At 40.2% G+C, this 22993-nt stretch overlaps 1 protein-coding gene across 2 annotated transcripts in view; it reads right to left on the reverse strand.

The window, feature by feature from the left end:
* LOC130162802 (A disintegrin and metalloproteinase with thrombospondin motifs 14) overlaps positions 1–22993 on the reverse strand; it is a 52240-nt gene that overhangs the window by 26987 nt on the left and 2260 nt on the right. For both annotated transcript variants that reach the window (XM_056366638.1, XM_056366637.1), the window contains exons 3-4: positions 9874–10030; positions 5615–5811 (exon numbers count right to left, since the gene is read on the reverse strand). In XM_056366638.1, coding sequence (XP_056222613.1) covers positions 5615–5811; positions 9874–10030 — 354 coding nt within the window. The remainder of the gene's footprint in view (positions 1–5614; positions 5812–9873; positions 10031–22993) is intronic.

Raw genomic sequence — 22993 nt, forward strand, 5'->3', positions numbered from 1 at the left:
GAAGAAAAATATAGTGCTGCAACTAAAAAAACCTAAACTTAGTGTGGGGTCTTTGGGTTCATTTCTAACTTTCTAACGAACAAGATTCCAAGGGATACAGTGCCAAGAAATAAATGGCGGTTTATTAGTAATGACGTACTGAAGAATACTGAATAATGGCTTCAAAATGTTTGAAAAGCAAAAAAATTAAAAGGTTGCTTCCCACAAATCTGTCCAGTGACATTGTCAAACTGCAGACTGTGAGCTCATGTTTACCACAACAGCCAAAGGGTTGCCAAGGGCACAGAGAAGATAAGAGACGTAACAGAGACATGGGTGGATACAGCTTTCCCCCAAACTGAGCACCGATGCTGTTTGGGGATCAGTATTTTACTTTTAAGAGAAGATAAATGATGTTCTTGGTCATGTAGTCAGAGATTTTATTTGTGAGGTGCAGTGCCTCAGGAGCAGCCACCTAACCATGGGGGAGGGGTTTTTTTTTTTTCATCTCTTATAACAAGCTTGGAATCATGATGAAATATGTTGTTAAGATATTGGCAACCATCCAATGAAACCAACATTATTATGCAATAGCAACGAAGCCTGACCCAGAAATGTGTCAACTGCTATTTGGCCTTATAATAATGCTGTGGTATGTAAATGCTTAACCCAGGGCCAGGCTAGGATCCCATTCAAATCCCAAGTCCAATTCCCACATGAGTGTGTTTTATTTTCATGAAATAGTCTCTACATGTCGGCCCCATAAAGTCAATCAGCTGCTTCGCTTTGCGGTTGAAAATTAAAGTTCAGAGGAAAATAAAGGGGTGAATATTTCTCTCCCCATAAATCAGCAGGTCATTCAGTTGGGACGTGTTGGTTATGGATCGCAATTAACAACGTGACAAACAGACCGGGGCCACTCTCGACTGGTAAACATGGTCACTTAGCTTCACAAACCACCCTCACATAACTCCACGTGACTTGTGAACTTGTTACTGAGAGGAAACATATGTTTTACAGCTGGCAATTTAAGGCATGTGGGTTTGATGCTGTGAGTGTGACAAACTCATATTTAACTTGGCACGTCATCAAAGAAAATAATTTTATCCCACATCATGGTATTATTTATCGTCATCTTCATCTTTTATGCAGCATTTTATTACCCTCATCTACTTAGGTTTTATTAAACACTCTTATCATATCAGCTCAGCTTTCTTCTGCAACTTCCTACCAAGTTAAAACTATTTAACTATTAAAGGGTCAGTTCACCACAATTACAAAAATTCCATATATTTTCTCAGTTATCCCTGTGAGTGGAAGGAGAGCCTGGTTCCAGAAGTAAAAGTACCATTCATTTCTTTCACAGACAATGTTACCTGACTTGAGTCCCTGCCAAAGTTTACATCAGCATAAAACTCTCACACTACAAAACATTATAAAAACTGTATTTCAAAACATCTGAATTTTGGAGATAAGTAGTTAAAAACTTTAGGGGAAATTGTCAAGATTCAATCGCAGAGCATCTTTTTGCTGTACAGCTAACATCTGAAGCTAAAGATTGTGCTGTTATAAAAAATTGATAATATAATTTGCATCTTAAATTATTTCACTTTTGAATTCTGGGTTAATTTTAGATGAATTAGGCAACAATGACACTGTGTTTAGTTCCCATTTGAAACAACTCAGGGTTTTGAATTCTCTGCTGCTCTAATTCACACCTCTTCTGCTCCAGAACAATGGTAGACGGGGCTCATGGGTATTATAGTATTTAGAGCAGCTAGCTATGCCAAAATAACAGATAAAACATGATTTCTCAAAAAAGAAGTTGAAATAATTTAAACTGGTGGCCATAAAATACATGAATGTTACATCATAATAAAGTTCCAGAGATCTTAGAGTTCAACACCTCCGTGGTGTAACCATGCACATTACTGACCCTTTAATATTAGACAGGACAACTGACTGAACTGCACTGATAAATATAGCAATTACAAAAAAAACTTCCATACAGATACTCTTATCATTTTTTTTTCCATCTCTCCATCAAATTTCCATCTGGCTTTCACCAACAGTGCAGTGCTGCTTGTCACAAATTACGTCCTTACGAGTGCAGACTGTGATCGTCACATCATTTTAACATCACTGGCTTTAAGAGTAGCCATCGATGCCCCCGGTGATGCCATTTTACTCGTCAGACAAGAGAGCACTAGGTGGGTGTAAATGGAACTACGTTAAATTGGTTTTCTTATTCAACAAGGTGTTTAAAGTGGCAGCTGGTAATTCCGTTTCTTCCTTTCCTTATTTTGTTTGGGATTCCACAGGGTTCAGTTCTATTCACTACACTGCCTCATGGTCACCACTGTTACATTGAGGATACCCAACCATGTGTTATGTATAAAGTCTTAACAATATCCACGTACCAGAGCCTTCCTGCTTTTAAAGACTGAATGGCATTATCCAATCAATTAGCATATTTACAGAATACAGTTAGACGTTCAGACCACTCTTATGTCTGTATCATAATATATCAAAATATGGTGAGCTTGGCTTAGTACAAAGACAGCAAACAAGGGAAAACAAATAGCATGGCTCTCTCCAAAGCTAAAAAACAAATCTGTAAACCAGCCCCTCTAAAACTCACGAATCAATATGTTATATGACAGCTCCACAACTTTACCCACATGTTTCAGGCGCTTTTCATCACTCTTCAACCTTTCTACCGTTTGTCTCCCTCACCTCTGATCTTTAAAGCCCAAAATCTGGAGGTAAAACCTATGTATATGTATTTGATCCAGGCTAAAACCAAAGGAACATCATTCTTTCACTGTGGCAGCTACAACATTACGAACAGCCTCCCATTCAGCGTAATATCAACGGTCAATGCCATATTTAAAAATAATCTTTACACATTTGTTACTCAAATTGAGTAACAAATTGGGTGTTTTAATTCAAAATATGTTCCTTTAATAGCATTTCTTATACCAAAGGTACAATTGAAATAAAGGTTGCTTGCATTACAAGCTGCAAAGGGCTACAATAAATGAATTCTACACGCTTCACAATATTAGTGTAAAATCAAACTGATCATACTGTTGTTAGTATCACTTTTCCGTTGATCACCTCTCAGCCTGTCAATAACATGCAACGCTGATCTACCAAAGGTCATCGATTAATTGGTGTGGCTGGACAATTCACAAGAGCCCTGAGGTGAAGTCCAATGTTTTCATTAATGAGGCAGCAGGGCCACCCAACAGCTGTGATGTTATTTCTGTCTGAAAGCTTAAATCTCTCCTGCTGCTAATGATGAAAGCATATGCAAACAGATCAAGTATTGCTGTGCTTTATGAAAATAAAAACCCTGACACCAATATGAACATACAGACCTCAGAGCTTTGGAGCCTCTCTTCTGATTGGCTGACTGCTTTCTGAGTGACTGAATAAATAAAAATCTAGCAGATTTCGGGTAAACACAAAAACAACATCAAATCCTGGTGGGTCCAGGTGGGACGTGCTGGGGACATAGTTGAGGGCAGTGACTGTATAGTTGTGACATCACAAAGTTACAGAACAATATGGGACCTTTAATATGAAAAGTGATACTGTCAAACCTCAAAATTTCAGTATCCGTTCTTATGCAAACTCATAAGAGACTGACATGTCCGGAAGGTTCAGCTATAGCAAACAAAATAACTGCTAGTGCTACTTCTTTGCTAAAAACACCCACAAGTGTGCGTCAGTTACCTTTCTCTGGGGAAAAATTATGACCATGTAGAACAAAAGCTCTGCCACTAAAGAAAGGCTATCTTGGCTTAAGTTTAAATTTGCTCTGGGAAGCAGGGTTACACCCAAGGCATTTAAGCAAATATTCCATTCACAGGAGCCTTTTCAGGTCAATAAATGCTGTAAAGAGCACTCGAGTGACCCCAAATTCTCCCAGATTTGTTAGGAACTCAAATTCCTAGACTGGTCCATGCTGACCTATATACATGCCGGAACTGAAACAGAGAAGCTCTTTGGACAAATTAGGAAAGCATCAAAAAATAGCATCATAAAAGTTGCGTGGCAAGTTTTGTAAACACAGAAGTAAAAATTTCTTTCCTGAAAGGACTCAGGTTTATGCATTGAACCTTTGAAAAGCTTTTTGGTGAGTCCTGCTGAGGGATGGGTTAACCCCACATATACAGGGATAATTACAAAACCAGGAGGAGCACACGGAGAGCTGGATTGGGACTGTTGTGGCTAAAAATGAGAGAAGCAGCTGTGGGCTACAGGCGCTAGGTGTCACTGGCTTGTGTACAGCATCACATCGATGTGGACAAAACCTGGTCGGCGCTCAAACAACACGGCCATTGTGCGGCAGGCACCTCAGCAGTCACCTTGGCTTCGCGCAGACAGGATGTTCAGTAATCAATCCCTCAGGGAGAGTTTCTCCAGGTGGTACTACACATTCTGCAGCCACGGAGCAGGGATTCAGAGGGATTTGAGTGGGCAGAGCTCTTTCAGACACAGCAAGCCTGTGGCTTACGAGTGGAACTAAAGAGTTTTGACCCTCGTTTGTTTAAACTGCACTTTTCTTTCTGGGAGTTGCACGTTTCTCTCATCATATTTTACTCAGCATAAAGGAGGTTATATGGATATAATTTTACTTGATTCCACTTCTTTGCCCATTCAATTTAATCTCTAAGGATTTCCTCAAATTATTTTGCTGCAATTGGTCTGAAACACTTGTAAGTGCCTAAAAAACTTAGGAGGACTGACAATTATAGAACGCGCTCTCACAGCCACTTCATAGTATAATATATAATCAGCAACGGTCATTAAAAATCAGACATTTCTCCCTGCTGAAGACATTTGGGGACAGAATGTGAATGTAATATCCTAATTAAATAAACACATCACTCCATGTAAGCAGAGCTTGGCAGTGCAAGCGGACTTCTGGCACTGGTTTCCATGACTGCCCAGCACAGCTCCCAGTCAACTTTCTAATTGGTCTAGTGCAGCTAATCAGACCACCATGCAGGGTCCAAATGGTAACTGTTACAGAGTGAAACCAGCACCCTGTGAAAATCTGACTTGGGGGATTTGGGCCCAGTAAGTAGATTAGGGTGGTAGGAGCTGGTGGAACCCGTAATGAATGAGCTGAGAGTTTCTTTTTTCCCCCTCATCTCAGTGGTAATCCATAAACAGCTAAAGAAAGCGGGGGTCTGGGGAGAAGTGTGGCAAGGTCTGATGTCAGGGAGGACAAGGAGGCGAAAATATCTCAACAGGTAAATAAAAACAAGATCGACAAACTCAGCCACAGGGATACTTATACAGCTGCAATGTCAAGGAAATGAATCTGCAGCTCTATGATAATTAGTTCATTTTCCAAGCAAAAGTGACTTTCTTTGTATTATCTCACAGCAATTTAAATATCTTTCGATTTTTGGACTCACCTAGGACTTTAGGAAGTTGTGATTGGTATTTATGGATATACAGAATACAATTTTATAACCAATTGTATGATTTCATAGACCAAATAATCTGCAGATCAATCAATACTGAAAATAATAGATAGATAATATTTCATGTTGGAAACAGGCAGCAGGTGGTGAGTATCTGATGAGCATTTTCTACCAAAATCATACAGACTTACTATGTTCATGAGTGTGAGAACGTAATTCTGCACATGCTCCTTGCCGTGGAAGCGCACCACAGAGTCGTCCACCGCCAGCAGCACCTCGATGTTGTAGTCGTCTTTCTTCGCGTGCCTCCTCTTGCGCTCAGACTCAGACAGTTTATGCTCGACAAGATCCAGAGCCGCGGGGAGGTCAGCGATCCCAAAGTCACCAACTGCAAAATATGACCAGCACATAAACAAGTCAATGAAGACACTGCGGGACCCATGACGCGCATGTATGATATTTCTTCTCTTATTTCGGCTTCTGTGCAGTGATATATATCAGCGTCAAACTCGACATAAAAAAAAAAATCTGTCTTTGAGTCCCAGGATGAGCAGGGGGAGTCCTTTGGGAATGTGACTGGGCTGCAGACTTCCAGTCAAAATCCTCCCCTCAGACTCATAAATCGTTGGCCTAAAGAGTCAGAGGTCTATTTCTTCTCCGGTCCACATTCAGCCAAACTTTATGTGCATTCAGAGAGTGAATCCCAAATGGGTCACACCAATTCCAAACAATTCATTCATGTCATAAAGCATCTGTGGCTTTGTATGTCAGATATGAAAACACACACACACAGACAAAAAAAAAAAATAAATAAAATATTTAAACTGTGTGAATTTGGATTCTACAAATTCAGGCAATGTCACAAACTGTGAGCTGAAACAGATCTTGCGAGATGAGATGTCAGAGGAAAAGAAGGTGACATGTAATGATTCACACGTTTGGAACACACACTTGATAAAATGAAAATTGAATTGCTATCAAGTGAAACAAACACCACAGGGGCAATAAACAGAAAGCACTCAGAGAGAGTGCATCACTGCCAAAGCTGCACAGTCACAATGTTTTAAAAATGTTTAGTCTACACCTGGATCTGCATGAAAACACGCACAGTAATAGACATTTATGAGATACATGCGGTAATTATTATCAGCAGACCAGATTTTCATTCAAATCTGTTGCAAATTTGTGACGTTCTGTTACATGAATAACCGAACACATAAACAAACCCATTTCTTTGATGGGGGTAATAATATGCTCACATGTAATCGTAGGAAGAACATGTCTGGCAGTAAATTCCCTTGTTCAAACATTCATGCATCATAAAAGCCTGGCGTGTTGCTGGAAGCTATGAATTATTGCAATCTTTTGTAAAGACGGTACTGATTCAAGCGTCCCAGATACAAACGGAGATATGACAGATTATGCATAATCCACTGAACAAGGCTTTTTTCAGAAATAGAGTGCAGAAAAATGAAAACAAATATAAATGCCGTGTTTTGTAAAAACCCATTATATCAGCTGGCTCCAGGTAAATCTCCTGAAAAGCTATTTATTCTAAATAAATATAGATAAGAGCATAAATGCACAACATGTTGTCCTGCACAGAGTGACAACATAGGCCGATGAGCAACAGTTACGGTAGAGCAAATTACAATAACTGCAAAGATTGAACAATTTTTCATAAGAAATAAACAAAATAATTGTTTGCAAAGCTATAACTGTAATTAATACCACATATTCTTATATAACAATGACTGAAGCATGGCTAGGGACTGTAAATGAGATTGATGGAGCGTAAAAGTCATTTCACTTCATGTGAAATTTTGACTTGCTGTGGGAAGATTATTCTACAGACTGTTAGCTAGTGTGGAAAAAGCCCCATCACCTGTTTTAAGCCTGAATGAACAGTACTGTGAAGGAAAAATATCTGACAGACAAAAAAAAACACAAAACAAACAAAGGCGTAACAGTCTGAGCAACACCGCACATACAGGACACTAAAGCTTTCCTCTCAGAATAACATCTTACAAGAGTGAGCCAGTGACTCAAGGTATTGTTTTACTATTCACAGGTATAGGAATGGAAAAGGTAAATATGGCAACATTATTCAAAGCTTTTCACAAGCTGGATGCAGATCCAACGTCAGACAGCTGCATTACTTTATAGAAGAATGTAGCCTGTAAAGACAAAAATGAGCAAAACGGATTTCACAATGGCGGTGAAAAAAAAAAAAAAAATTACTTGGAAAATGTGAATGAGAGACTTGATTAAAATTGTTGCGCGGGATCTACGAGAGCGAGACGGCTGTGGAGTAAAATGAAAACACCCATACATCAGGTTTTTACAAGTTGCAGACAATGGGAAATGTGAGTGAATTAGTGTGTATAGCGAAAATCTTCCACCAGATGCTCAAGCTATTGTTGTAGCAAGGAAGGAGCAGAAGAGGAATTCATGATGGAGTTTGGTCATTTGACTGTGAAGGAAAGGTCACCCCCCCCACCCCACCCCACCCCACCCCACCCCCTACCACCCTCTCTCTCCACACTGGCTCCCCCCAGTACTACCATTGGAGCCCAGCATTCCTTCACTTCACCAGGTGGTTTAGTGAGCACTGCCTCATGTGCTAATACACATAGAGCAGTTATAGGGCTTTTAAAAGCTGCAGAGTTAAGGCTCTTTTATGCTCCACGCCAGATACGCATACGGATACGGATGGAGCCTTCTGTCCGTACACTGTCCATTCATTTCGTGTGTATTTCTGCACGTATCCTGGAAGCTTACAGATACGGACCAAAAGTAGCAGTACCACCAGAAACCGTGGGGGGCGGTGTCAAGCAGTGTAGCCCAAAGGTCAAGCCAGACTAGCAAAACACAACGAAGAAGAACACTTTGGAAAATGGCAGAACTTTTTGAGGAAGGATTGTGCGAGTTGGTGAGAAATTATAAACATATACAGTATATGATGATACCTCGCTGGGGCACAGGGATAGACAACACTACAGAACAGCTGGATGGAGATTGGATGGGGACTGGATTTGAGCTGGCGCCCTCTAGTGGATGCATTGTTTAACCTCACTGTGTGGTCAGTGACGGTTATAACGTTTAAAGCGTACGCATCTATTTTTGTACGTAAAGGAAGCATAAATGAGCCTTTAAAGAGACACACCAAACGCTGCAAGGTTAAGCGACTCTACTGGTGTGTCTTAAGGTTTCCATTCATTTCATTTCAGTGTGTAAATCAATGTCTGTTTTATATTAGATCTTTGTTTTTTGTTGCCATTGCACAAAGTACATGTAAAACAAATTATTATTATTATTATTATAAATAAATGGTAGAGAAATATAAATAAATGATAATATCATGGGTTAGGATGAAATTGCGGAATAGAATGTACGTAGCAGGGTCATATGTACAGATAAATAAGAAAATAAACATCATGGTATAGTTAGGCTCACAGTCTGAGGTTGTAGTTCAGCAGGGGAACAGCTGCTGCTGTTATTAAACCTGCTGCTGCGGTTGTGTTTTTTTTAATATATTTTGCAACCTGTGGGCAGCAAAATAAGCTGTGATTACAACTTTGACATACAGTTTTATCACCTTCTAAAGTTGAGAACGTGTTTACAAATAGTTTTCTATTTGCATGGCCAGCACACACTGAGCAACATCAGCATCCATCTGGAGTCATGTCTCTGGCCATATGAAGGAATTTAAGTCCAATATTTACTCTACTTTTAGCTCTGGTTTCTCTCTCCACCAACTCCTGAAAAAACATCTAAATGCCAAATGCTCCACTATTTTCATTTTTATTATTAATTATTATTGTCATATTAAGTTAGAATCTATTTAAGTGTCAAAAAACAAACAAAAAACATGTTGTACCTCATTACTATAATGAAACCTAAATGAACAATTATTAGACAGTTCATATTCATTTTCATTTTTAGGAGAAATTCTTATATGCTAATATGCTTATATTTTCATATCATATAGAAATGATAGCAATTACATTTGAACTTCATTTTCTGCTGTGGTGTAAAGTATGAATGAAATAAATGGGCAAAAACATGCAAAACCACTGGTGCTTTAAATGCAGTCACGCAATGTTCTATTTCTTTAATGCAGTTGTGCCTTTAATGTGTGATCTGAGGACAGATTTCCCTCCTAATTGACAGTGAAGCTGCACTCTATTATATCTATCCATCTATGAAATAATTCTTGCTATTGTGAACCTCCAGCCCACTTACACATATGCACTTACTTACTCTTAGACACACAGTCATAACACACACACACACACACACACACACACACACACACACACACACACACACACACACACACACACACACACACACACACACACACACACACACACACACACACACACACACACAAACCCACACAGTGCTTTCTGTTTCCACTGACGTCACACTCCCTCTCCTTGCCTACCTTCATTGTGGAGGTCCTGCCGCCGCTGGCCCGTCTCCCGCTTGATGGCCGACCTGCGGTAGACCACGTGGACACGCCCCTTCACTTCCACGTCCTGCTGGCCCTTCTCAAGGGGCTCGATGAAAAACTCCCCATTATCAGTCCGGATCAGACCTGCCTGGAAAAAGAGGGCTTCAAATTAGTGCACCCCTCCTCCTTCAAAGGACAGTAATTCCACTGGAGCCAGTAATTATAGTGTGCCTGATCAATTGGAGGATTTAGAGAAGGGCTGGCTATGGGGAATGACGCAGGTAGACACAATTTGGGGCCCTTCAAGACCTTCACCAAGATTTATTGAGTGTCACCATGATTTCACCCTGAACGAGATGATGAGTAGCAATGTCTCAATTCAACCGTACGTTTCCATCTGCTTTATGTTTTTTTTTTGTTTGATGAATTCAGACTTAACCCTTCGATTGGATACTCTCACAAGCTCTGATATCAATCTGCCATGTTCAAAGCCTATAGTGAAGTTTTAAATTTTACTTTCTAATGTACTCACTTTCTCTCAAACTTCCTGGCATGCTTCCCTTCAATTAGCGATCTCTGACACTTCTCAGAATCCGCTAATTCAAAAACTCAACATTTCTTTTAGTCACACTGAATAAGGGTGAGGAAAAACTGTCATGTCTGCTCCCTCTAAGGTGGATTCCTCACTGAATGGTTGTTGAATGCCAGTGGCAGCTATGTAATGACGGCCTTGTACTCTTTCATATAGTGACGCAGTGACCATATGCCGACATTTACTGCTGATTTTCATAACTACAACAATTCAGCTGTGGCTTCACTGGAAATATCACAGAAAAAAACACTATAATTCACTAAAATGTCACATGAAATGCAAGAAACACTGCAGTCAAATATTTTTTTTCTTTGACATAATGGCATGTGGTTTGACACTTAATAATATATGTTACTGTGGCAGAGGATGCGGCTGACATTTACACACATTGATTTCCAAATAGTGAACATCCTCTTTTTCAGGCTTGTCTCCTGTATACTTAATGTGAAACATCATGATATAAGCATCTATGAACAGTACGGTTTAAGGTATTTCAGATATTAAACCAATCTGCATTGATTCCGCACAAGCATAACGCTATATTTTGAAAATGTAAAAACATATTGTGCAAAGCTGACATACTGTTAGTAGTCCTTTCTTTTTTGGTGACTCTTGCAGCCCCATTGATGAGCCTCATTATTACAGTGTAATCAAGTAATTAAGTTAAGTGGAATTTCTCTCCACACATATTTTTGGCATTTTTCTACTTCTGTTTTTTTGTTGTTTTTGTTGCATGTATTTGATTTACATCAACACAACAGTAGTAGTTTAGCAGATAATCCTACTAGGTAATGTTGTGAGCAATATTAGGTCTTTGGTCAGTGTTCATCGTTATCTACTAGAAAAAAGTTAAAGCGACTCAAATTGACAATTTTATAATAACAACGAATCAATCGACAATGTGAAAAAAACAATGTGTAAAAGTGAAAGAGGAGCTTCATAGCGAGTTTCAGCTCACTGTTTATCTGTCCCGCCCACAACTTTTCTCTTCTGGTTCACTCTGGTTCACACTCTCTATCCATCATATTCAACCACAGCAGCTGCAGCAAAAAAGCTCTGAAAAACCCACTGTGCACCGCCTTCTCAGCACCAAACAACAGACAGACACAGTTAACAACTAGCTGGTGAACATAGCGGAGCTTTTAGCAGCTAAAGAGCCAAACAGGAGTTGGTAGAGACCCAAAACAGAGCTAAAAGACAGCAAATATTCCACTCACTTTCACAGGGTGGACACAAACACAACTTCAAATGAACGATAATGTCGCTCGATAACTGCTGGATGTTGTAAACACAAAAATGTTTGCTAACTGATAATATGTCAGTGTTGTGTTCCAAACTTTTTCCCGCTGCCCCCAAGTATACATTCTTGCACATAAGACTTTTCCCTCCAAGTTGTATAATTGCTTATGTAAGTGAGAGTGCTGGAAGATGATGTCCAGATCAGACTATGGCCGACTGGACATGACATACTGTATCTATCTGCTTTGTACGCCGGGTTAATGGAAAATCACACATGCCACCTTTGCTCCCTGTTATAGCCTGTGTGTGTCTGCTATATTAGCCTTTGTAGAAAGTTTCTACCACCATCCATTAGTGTGTGCGCCTTCTGCCTTTTCATTTGTTTGGTCACGGGAGGGCAGAGATGATCACAGCTCCCAGACTGGGGGAGCGACAGGGCACGCTTCAAACACCAGTCTATTGCACGGGTGACACATGGACAGACATTTTACATCCACACCACTTAACCGAACCTACATGTCTCCAGTGGGAGGAAAGTCACAAGACATGCAAAGATGAAACCCACGGAGACACAAAGAAAGGCCACATGTTTGTAACACATTTTCCTTCTTTGGGTACTTTCGTGAAAATGTAGTTATGGAGCGTCTTGGTGGAGAAACTGTGTGATGGTGCTCAAATGCATCCAGGGAACATTGTGCAATCATGTTTCCTGTCACAGTACCATGAACTGTGCCCAACTGAGACCAAGTGCACCAAAATATCCAGAGGTGCTAATTAATTAACATGTAAGTAATAACTTGTACTTGTTAATTAAGGAAGAACACATAACCCAATGTGACCAGTGTGGAGCAAAAGTAGTTGACACATTTCTTTTGTGTCACCATCTTGTTTCATTAAGGTTAATGAGCACAAAATGTGCTGTCTGAACACACAGCACGCTGCAAATGACATTTCTCATATTCCTGCTCCTCACTGAGAAAAAAAAAAATCCATCCAGCCTATCATTATACTCATGAAGAAGGCACACCAACAAGATTTTGGCAAGAATGTGTGTATTTACAGCTGCAAAAAGAAATCTAAATACAGTGCAGCAAAGAGAACATTGTGCCTGGGAAGAAAGAAAGAAAATCCTCAGCAAGCCGTTGCTCTGGACTGACAACACAAGAGCCATGAACTTAAGGGTAGACATATGACAGTGAGGGCAAAGAGGAGTGAAAGAATCTGTCCAGCCCCTGACCAGGAAATGCCAAGTAAGACATGCTAGAATACTTCCTCTGTGGTCTCTTATTTCAGCAGTGGGTGGAAAGTGAAGCCGGGTCTGTCTGTGAGGGGAGAGAGAGCAGCCGCATCTGGAAGGGCCTACAGAGGAACCAAATGTAAACATATGTACGCGGCATGGTAAAGTCTGGGCTAGGCAAGGACGTAGGTTTGCTGTCAGATGTGGGGGAGGAGGCACAAAGTTATTGGATTGAAGGTCTATGTTCATTTCTGTCTTATTAACGGCTTCATCCGTAAGTAATAAGTAATAAAGACCTGAAAATGATTATGTATTTGCATCTATGACCTAAAGTCAATTACTGCGTCAAGAGCTCCGCCCTAGCACTGATTTAGAACTGAAACAAGGTTAATCGATTAACAGAAAATGAATCATGAAATGTAATTTATCAAGAAAAATGTCATGACATTTGCTCATTCCAGCCCCTCAAATTTGAGGATTTGCTTCTTCTCTCTGTATCATATCACTGTAAGTTGAATATCTTTGGGTTGTGGACAAAATAAGCGTTTTTGACAACATCAGCTTGGGCCCCAGGAACTTCAATGGACCGTTTCATTGATTTAAAATCACATCTTTTAGGTAAACATTATAGATACATTGTCACATGTAAATCAAAACATACATTTTTCAGCAAGTAATGTCTGCAGACTGCATTAATCAAACAGTTGGGAAAGCTTTGTAGCCTGAGAGGCAAAACCCAGGGCGGCAAAAAGTACCCACGCTGTTGAAGGTGACACACATGAACATAGTATCTGTATTTTTAGCCGTGTTAGTGGCGTGACTTCAGGGATGGTAATGTCGGGCGATCAGCTGATCCACCACTTCGGTCCAGACTGAAATATCTCAACAACTATCAGGCGGATTATCATGAGATTTGGTACATACATTTATAGTCGACTCCGGATGAATTGCAATAACACTGGTGATCCCTTAACCCCAACCGGTCAACAGACAAAATACCAGCAAAACTAATGACAAACAGATGCCTCAGCTGAACTCTGTGTTTAAGGCTTATTAGCAAATGTTACTATGCTAAAGTAAGATGGTGAACATGGTAAACATTATACGTGCTAAACATTAACATCGTCATCGTTGCCATTCTCACATTAGCATTTAGCTCAAAGCACCTCACAGAGCCATCAGCATGGCTGTAGACTCTTGTTATTAACTCAAGCGCTTTTTTCATTTGGATCATGACAGCTGGTCAGCAGGAGGAATCTGTTTGGAGGTTGTGATGTGAAGTGATGTGGCAATCCTCAAGTTACTCTTATGTGATGTGAGCGCGCATACAACTGGGATCATTATAAAAATCGCTGCAGCGCTTAGTGGCAGATAAAATGTATATCAGCGAGAGGTTACAGCCAGCTCCTCCTGCCTCTGCATTGAAAAACGCTCTGAAGTCGATGCAGTGAGGCATCCAGCAGCATCAATGACACCGTAAAAAAAAAAAAAAAAAAAGGGCAAATATAGCTAACCCTTAAGCTCACCAGTGCACTAAATTCCACACGTTGGTAAGAGCAACTTTGAAGGAGGATATTTACTGTATGTAATTTCAGGGAGACTTCTTTCTGCTCTGCAAACTAGCAGCTGGAGACTGTCACCTGCTTAGTGCAGCATAAACATTGAGACAAAGAACAAATGAGGTGGGAGCAGGGGAGAAATCACTTCACTGCAGGAAGATTTCAAATCAAAGAAATATGTTATGCATGAATACGCTCACAGATAAAGGGTGTAGCTTTGGTTTCAGAAGTTGGGGGGTTCAATGAAGTACACAAAAAAGAAATACTAAATCACTAAAAACCATTTAAGTTAATTAAGCAGAGACACCCACATATACTGAGGGCAAATATGAGTTCACTGCATGTGTGTTTTAATTAAGTCACTAAATAAGAAATTACACAATTATTGGTTATTCTAATTTCCATAATATTGGAAGTGTAACAAAAACTACAAATGCTATATTCTCAACCTTTTTATCATAACCCTACTTGCTGATTTTTACTACTATGCACATGATGCTTTTCAATCTTATTCTTAACTGATGTTCAGTTTAAGTGTCTTTTTTTTAAACAATGGCAACTGTAAATTCAAATATAGATTAAGTGATGTTTTTAACCTAAAAAAACATAGTTCCCATGACACTTTTTCAGCCCTGACTGGTGTCTGTAGGTCATTTCAGGATGCATACTACCCCGACAACCTCCAGCAATAAGATAGGACAGCCAGTATGCAGCCTGAAAGGCAAGACCCCAGGGCAAAAAAGGACATGAGAGCACTGGCCTGAACCACTTGCTGCTGCTCCTCAAGCTATGAGTGCATGGTGATAAATGAAGGTGTCACAGATTAGTATGTCAACATGCTATCAACTCAAATGTTCTTTCATCTGGACTGTTGCAGTAAAGAACAAGGTTCACAGCGATTTGAATGGGGAAATATAAAAGTGAGTAGAACAAAAACAGCCAAGAAGAAGTACTTTTTCTTCACAACACTCAGTACATGAATAAATGTATATAAGTGGCAGACAAAAACAATGTCACAGCATACCACTGACATTAAGTTGCGGGGATACACATCAAACATAGTGGTCTATTTACATCATCTCCTGAGGTAATCTGATGGAGGTACATGATGGACAAACACAATCTAAAAATAGAAACAAGTGCCACAGGCCACGGATGGTTGAGCTGCAACGTGCAAGGAAATCAAAGTCCAGCCATCATTCCAGGAGCTTAACCTGTAATTTGTGGCGGATTGTTTAGAAACATGTCATTTGGGTCCCAGGCACGCTCTTTGTTGATCCGTAAACGAGGGACAGAGGAGGGAGAGAGTAAAAAGGTAATCCACTGTCAGCCACTGAGCTCAAGGTATGCACTCTAATTTTTGCGAGGTCACACGGTTTACTATTATGAACTTTAGGCACAAGATCTCTCAGAGTGGAAGAAAATGAGACTTCTGATATAATATTCATGTACGAGACACAAGACATGCAGATGCTTCTTATTGCTGATGTTAGATAAAAGCATGTGTGGTACAAGCAGGAAGATCAATAAGCCAGGGGAGTAAATCATGGCTCAGCAGAGTCGCGGGTTTGAAATAATCGTATGAGACAGGTTGTGGGAGCAGGGGATTACTACTTGATTCCTTATTATCAGCTTTCACATCTCACTGTGCTGGGCCACAAAGGGCATGCATAGCTGGTGATCAAAATGAGGATTATGAAGAGAAAATTGGGCTTCTAATCACTGCCCCTCATCTGCATGGGACTGATACCAAAGAAGAAAAAATAACTAAATTAGCCATGAGGTAGAGCACTTTATTGAAGTAGTGGATTATCAGGCTACTATGAATGGGTAATTGCTTTTTATACAAAAACTATTCTGTTTAAAAGGATCGATGATGATGATTATTATTGTTATTATTATTATCATCAGTAGTAGTAGCTGGGTTGTAGAAGAAGTGGTGGCAGAAGGGGAGATTGTAGCAGCAGTAGTAGTAGAAGAAGAGGAAGATTCCTAGTAGTAGTAGTATTCCTTATCTCTTCGTTATCACACATGTTGACCAAGGTGGCTGGTTAGATTGAGGTGATTTAAGAGGATAACTCACGGTGTAATTTGTTAATTTACTTGCTACTGCTACCTCGTAACGCTTCAGGAGATACCACTGTTGAAATCGTTTTGGTTTTTTTTCTAATGTACATTCCACATACATCTGTGCATGTGTGTAAAGAGTGCACCCAACATCACAACTGATGTCAGAACAGTGGAAGCTGAGTCGAGAGGCAGCTTGACAAGCACACCGTAGCTGAAGCTAGTCACCCGTCAAAGATCCGAGGATTTGCCACAGCGTCCGTTTGCAAACGTGCAAAAAAATGTTGCTCCACCCTTTCCTTGATTAGACCCACATTTTGTCAACAGGACATGGCCCCGCCCATGAAAATGACAGAAACGGGGCGTCGTGTAGCGTAGTGGTTTAAGCAGGCGCCCCATGTGTAGAGGCTACAGTCCTCGCTGCAGTCGGCCCCGGTTCGAATCCCGCATTGGACGGCCTTTCACTGCATGTCATTCCCCCTCTCTCTCTGCCTCCCCGTTTCCTGTCACTCTCCACTGTGCTGTCCATTAAAGGCATAAAAGCCCAAAAAAATATACTTTAAAAAAGAAAATGACAGAAACGATAGATGGTAGTCAACCTAGCTGTAGCGAGAAGAGGGCAGTAAATTACAAGATGACATGCAAACGCGCAAATGGGACACAACACTGTAAGGAGAGATATCGCTTCTACTTTGGTATCATTCTAATTGATGTATATTTCTATCTTTAGCTGGTCAACCACTGCTTGCATGGCTTGCATGCCACTCCATGTATCACTAACAGTACTGGCAGAAAAAGAAGTAATTGTAATATCAGCAGTGGTAATAGTGGAAATAGCGGAAGCTGTTGAAGTGACAGTACAGCAGTAGCAAAAGAAGAAAAAGTAGTTCTAGTCTGTAATGCTGTAGAAGAAATAGATGCACTACTAGAAGTAGTGGTAGCAGTAGAGGTAGTTACTAGGTAAGTCCTAGAGGAAAAAGTTGCTGTAATGTTGTCGTATTAGTAGTGGTCGTTGTAGAAGTTGCAGCAGTTGTTGTACTAGTCGTGACTAGTGATTCTCAATATTGTGTGTATTGTGTGTGTGTGTGTGTGTGTGTGTGTGTGCATGTCCTGTATCTCAGTGTTTGAATGAAACAGACGTACAGTACCTGTTGCAAATCAGTATTAGACTGAGAGGAAATAAATCACATTATTGGCTGAGATGTCGGGCTTCCGCTGATGGAGCGCTTAATTTAGTGACTTCACCTCTGTGCCAGGGGAGTACTGGAACACCAGAGGATACTGGAATACTGGAGTGGGACCAGCCCTGTACAGAATTCCTGCAAACATTCATGAATAGAACAATTTATGCAAGCATTTTCCATCTCCAATGGATGGAAAACTGCACCCCCCCATCCCCACCCCAAAAAAAAGTAAGCTGACTGACTGTTGACTGTTGCTAGGTGGCTCTCTCTCTATTTAACCGATGGACACAGAAATAGCGCTCTTCCGACTGCGGTTATCAGGCGCTCGTGTTTCCATCACACATGTAATTCAATCAGCCCGTCATCTGCGCTAATTCCCAACACATGAGGAGCTCCGGTATAATCATAGCCATCACTCATCGCTCCGCAACAATAGTTCATGCCGGTCTGGGGCGCGCAGCTGTTGCCATCTAGCAGGAGCTACAGCCGGAGAGGAAAAAGATATTTCAAACGCTGACAAGTTGGTCAATTAAACATGAACTGTATCAAAAATGAAACTGAAAGTGTAAGTCAAGTCATTTTCTATCCAATTTCATTGCAACCTCAGCTGACAGCCTGGCAGTGCTGTGAGGCCCAATAAAGATATTAGATTCATTTGCAGCTTCACCATATGCATGTATTATCTGTCATGTGCTTGGAATGCCATAAATCCTGCACCTCCGGGCACATGGCAGAAAGTTAACATAATCTGTTACTGGTGATGTCATGCCTCGGTATTTGGGAATCATCTCTGTGGGAGCAGGCCCTCTGCGGAGGACACACAGATAGCAAAGCTTATCATGGAAATCCAGCTGTATCGAAGCACGGTTAAGAGCTGTGATGACTGCAGGAGTGTTCTTCAAGTCTGTATGTCGTTATGGGAATAATAAAAAATAAAAAAAATTTCTATGCAGCTGTGATATACAGTAAATCTGCTGAAATGCTCCATTACAATATGTTTCTGTTTTCTATAAGGGATCCCATCAAACATACTTTTGAAGATGTAGTGCGGGTGGTACGTAGGTATACAGTACAGTCCATCGCAGAGATTTGGCCCGCATGCGGCAACCTCGGCAAATGATTCACGTTCTTATTCCTTTCAAACTCCTTTCATCAGACATGATCTCCTCCGTGTGCCTCAACATCAAGCAGACACTTCAGACTAAATAATTTGCCTGTGAGCTGTCTGAGCACCTTCAAATGCTCCCAAAACACCCCTGCAGGCACAGACACGTCTATGTTTACGTTGGCTTTGATGGAAGGAAATGCATGGATGATATTTCTGTCTGTCTAGTTGCAGCTTAAATGAAGAGTTAGCCCAAATCAGAAGAAAACATCTTTCCACACGTGCTTTGAGTGGTATCTAGGTATCTTTGCGGATAGTTGTGGTTTTGCTTGCCTAGTCTGAGACTTCTGCCACCACCGCAGTAAAATAGAGGTGAATGCAGTGTTGTTCCTGATGCTCGTAAAGCTTTGAAATCTGACATTTGAAAAAGGTCAACAGCAGCACGTCTTTCTGGACACAATGTCCCCGAAACACTACATAATGCTCAGACCTCAATGACAGAAATGTAACCTGGAAACTGCCTTTTACTGCGGGTAAAAATCGCTGAAAACTGACAATAAAATTTGATGATTTGTTTGAACAAACCTTTGAAGGAAATACATATCGCACCATTCTGTCATACTTCAAGCATCTAACATAATTGAAACAACACAATGAGTGCCATATGGGGAAGCAAATCCCAAGAAATGTTAGATAACATGCTTCAGAGGACGAACGTAACCAAGCTTTACCTACACATGTATAGAGATGGATCTCAGACATCTGGTTCTAGACTTCTAATATGCCCAATTAACCTTTGGTTTATCTTTTGGCTTTTGCTGGGATTTAAATTCTAAAGAAAATTGCTGTGACACAATTAATTTGTTGCCTGATTTCGGATGGTGCGACTGGTCATTGATCCAGTGTCTCATTTCGTCAATATTGCATTTGTTTCCATTGTTTCACTACAAATTGGGGCACATGATCGGGTTGCTTTCAATATCTTGTTGTGCAGAGTGAAACATATACAGCCATATATATTCATGGCTTTATTCAATAACATAGCAACGATGGATTCTCCTGAATAATTGAACAATACTACTGGCTTTTACCTTACACATATTTCAGCTTTGCTTTTGAGACTACTATGTGAGCTGGCTCCAAATACTAAAATACCATTACCATAATTACCAGATTCCTACTTGTAAATAGCAATTATGTCAACATCCAATTCATAATTACAACTATGAACAGAGGATTTATCTGACAGCTCCAATACGTCCATCTTACCTACTTCATGATACGGAAGTCCCTGAAAACTAAACAAACATCGATGCTTCACGTCACGCCAATCTCAATCGTTCATCAGGAATAAACCTACACTCAGTTGCCAGTTAATAAGGTACACTTAAGAATAAATAAGTATGATATGGCTATCTTGCAATTAATCCCACTTTCGTAAAGATTATATATAGACTGCATTAGTATCAGCTGGGTGTACATCGTCAGGACTGTTAATCTCGACTTCTCCAATGACATCAACATCAGTCAGGAGCCATAAACATGAGTGTCTCTCCCATCTCTACCCACGCATATGGCGTGAATGCGGCATTAAGACCCAAAGTTATCAGATAAAGTCATAATTCCTGAACCATTATAGCTTTTAGCATTAGTCTTTGTTTAAAATTCAAGAACGCTGAGACAGCCATCTTCTGTGCACTTAGGTTTGTAAGAAAGAATGCATTAAATCTCTCATATCATGTTTGTAGGTGAATACAGCTTTGTTCTGCAGTGCGTCACTTCTGGCTCTAAGTCACTGAAGGGCACACACAGTTGCCTTTCAGGAAATTACTTTGTAAGCAAGCACAGCATGGCTTTGTCCACACAAAACTCCCTGTTATGACATTGAGAAGAATGAAATGACTAGTTTTCTCAGTTTCAGTCTGCTTTGTTGTGTTAATACAGAAAAATTATGACAGTATGTGTGTGTTCTGCTGATGAACATAAAAAGCTGTACTGATCAAACAAACACATCAAGCGGCATGGAGATAAAATTATGGGTTTGTTAAAAATGTTTTAATTGGTGATAAATACAGACTTCAATCAAAGACTTGAGCTTTCTTACTTGAAATGTCAGAGTGTGTGACAATTTGGAAAAGTGAAAGTGTGTGTTTCTGTCTCATTTGGAGCTGCCGGGTCAGAAGGTTATCTGCACTCTCATTCCACACGTTATTTCTGTCAGAACAGTTCAGAGAGCTGACTCCAATTCAAATGTCACATGTGCGTTTGAAAATTCACTCTAATTTGCTTGACTGCAAACATCCATTAGTGGCTCAGCTCACCTCCCATCGGTCTGCACAGCCACGGCGCAGCACGGTTTTAAAGCCAGAGGTGACACCAATGGACTGCATTAGGGCGGAATGATGAATACATGGTGGTAGTGGAGGAAGACGCGCATGCACTGGATGGGTATACTGGAATTGTGGTCATTGATTTTGAATTGATTTTACCCTGATAATTCATGAAATAAGCGCTGTTTAAAGTTTGCTTCTTCAGTGAGGATGGAGCCCAACATCCACTTGGGTTTAAGTTGGTTTCATTGAATGAGACCTTTACTCCAATATATAGAATCAAAATGTTTATACAAACTTTTCAAACCAGTCCTCTAATATCGTCTTGTAAGTATCCACTGTCCATTCATATGCTCATATGTTCCAAACACTCATATTTTAGTTAATTCTGCATCCTAGGGTTGGGTTTTGATAGCAGAGTCAATGTCTGATCAGATTCAAGGTTGGCATAACACTAGAATTTCACTAAGCGCCGATGAAAACCAAGTCTCATATAGAATCTTTTACCTCTGGAAGAGCAATTTACAAAACATTCATATAGCAAGTTCCTGATTTTCAGCCATGGCCGACTGTCGCTTTCACTAACTGAAATGAAACGTCACTGACGGAAGTTACTATACATCAGTTGTAGATAATAAATATTAGTTCTTTAAAGCTGCTTTAACCAATATTTCAATATTAATAACTGATGAAATTACTAATTATAACTCATGTAGCTGAATGCACAGAGAATTATCACCCATGTCTGACGCTCTACAGAGCATTTTAGCATCTTTCAGCTCAGCTTTGGTTTTACAGCACACAACACGATTCTAGCTCTTTCTCACTGCCCTCAACAGTGTCTGAGAACATCTGTCCTCAGCTGTTTTCACTAGCTAGCGAAAACAACTAGCAAAAATAGGTAGTGAAAAGCTAAAACTAGCTAGTGAAAACAGCAGTTAGCAGTTAAATGTACAGATATTTTTCTCAGGGGTAAATGGAGACAAAAGAACAGCAAAAGCTAAAAAGAAGTGAACACGATTTTACATTTGCGGTGTGGGAGGAAACATGACTCCAAATACATGCTAATCTTACTCTGCATGATGACCATATAAAGTGTATCAGTGTGGTGCTTGTTTAACTGCCCCCAAGAGGGCAAAATCAATGAATAAGGGTTTAATCAACAAAATGAAAGTTTGTTATTGTGTAGCTTTGTGCTATATACAAGTCAACAGCCATCCTCAGCCAAAGGGCGGTTGTTAGAGAAAGAAATATGAAAGGATTCAGATTTGCTTACCAGATTTAATTATGGATTCATCTTCAATTTCCCAACCCTACGTGTTCTTGTGTCACTTCTCATGCACAACCTCTCTCTCACAACCCGCTCTACTCTAGCCCAGTCATTAGATTCCTGACAAACTCTTGGCCAATAGAAGATCAGGATCCAGACACTCAAACTGCCACATGTGCCTGCTGGTGTACAGACCAATGTTTTTGTTTGTTGGCAAAAATATGAGTGTTTGGAGGACACTGAGCATACAGATGGACAGCATAGAAATTATGCTGCAAGAGTGGTTAGAAGTCTCTGTGGAGGCTTTGATACTTTTTTAAATACAGTAAAGACTGGTCAGATTTAGAAACCATGGTTACTGATGTGACAGCAGCAAAGAGCTATCACTCTTGTGCTTGCTCATGGTAGAAATTGTTGGGTCTCTATGATTAATAAGTAAAGTTTAGACCTGCTTTATATGAAAAGTGCCCTGAGACAACTTCTTATGATTTGGCGCTACATAAATAAAGTTTGACTTGACTTGATTTG

The sequence above is a fragment of the Seriola aureovittata genome, chromosome 21 (assembly GCF_021018895.1).
Source record: "Seriola aureovittata isolate HTS-2021-v1 ecotype China chromosome 21, ASM2101889v1, whole genome shotgun sequence".
Classification (NCBI taxonomy): Eukaryota; Metazoa; Chordata; class Actinopteri; order Carangiformes; family Carangidae; genus Seriola; species Seriola aureovittata.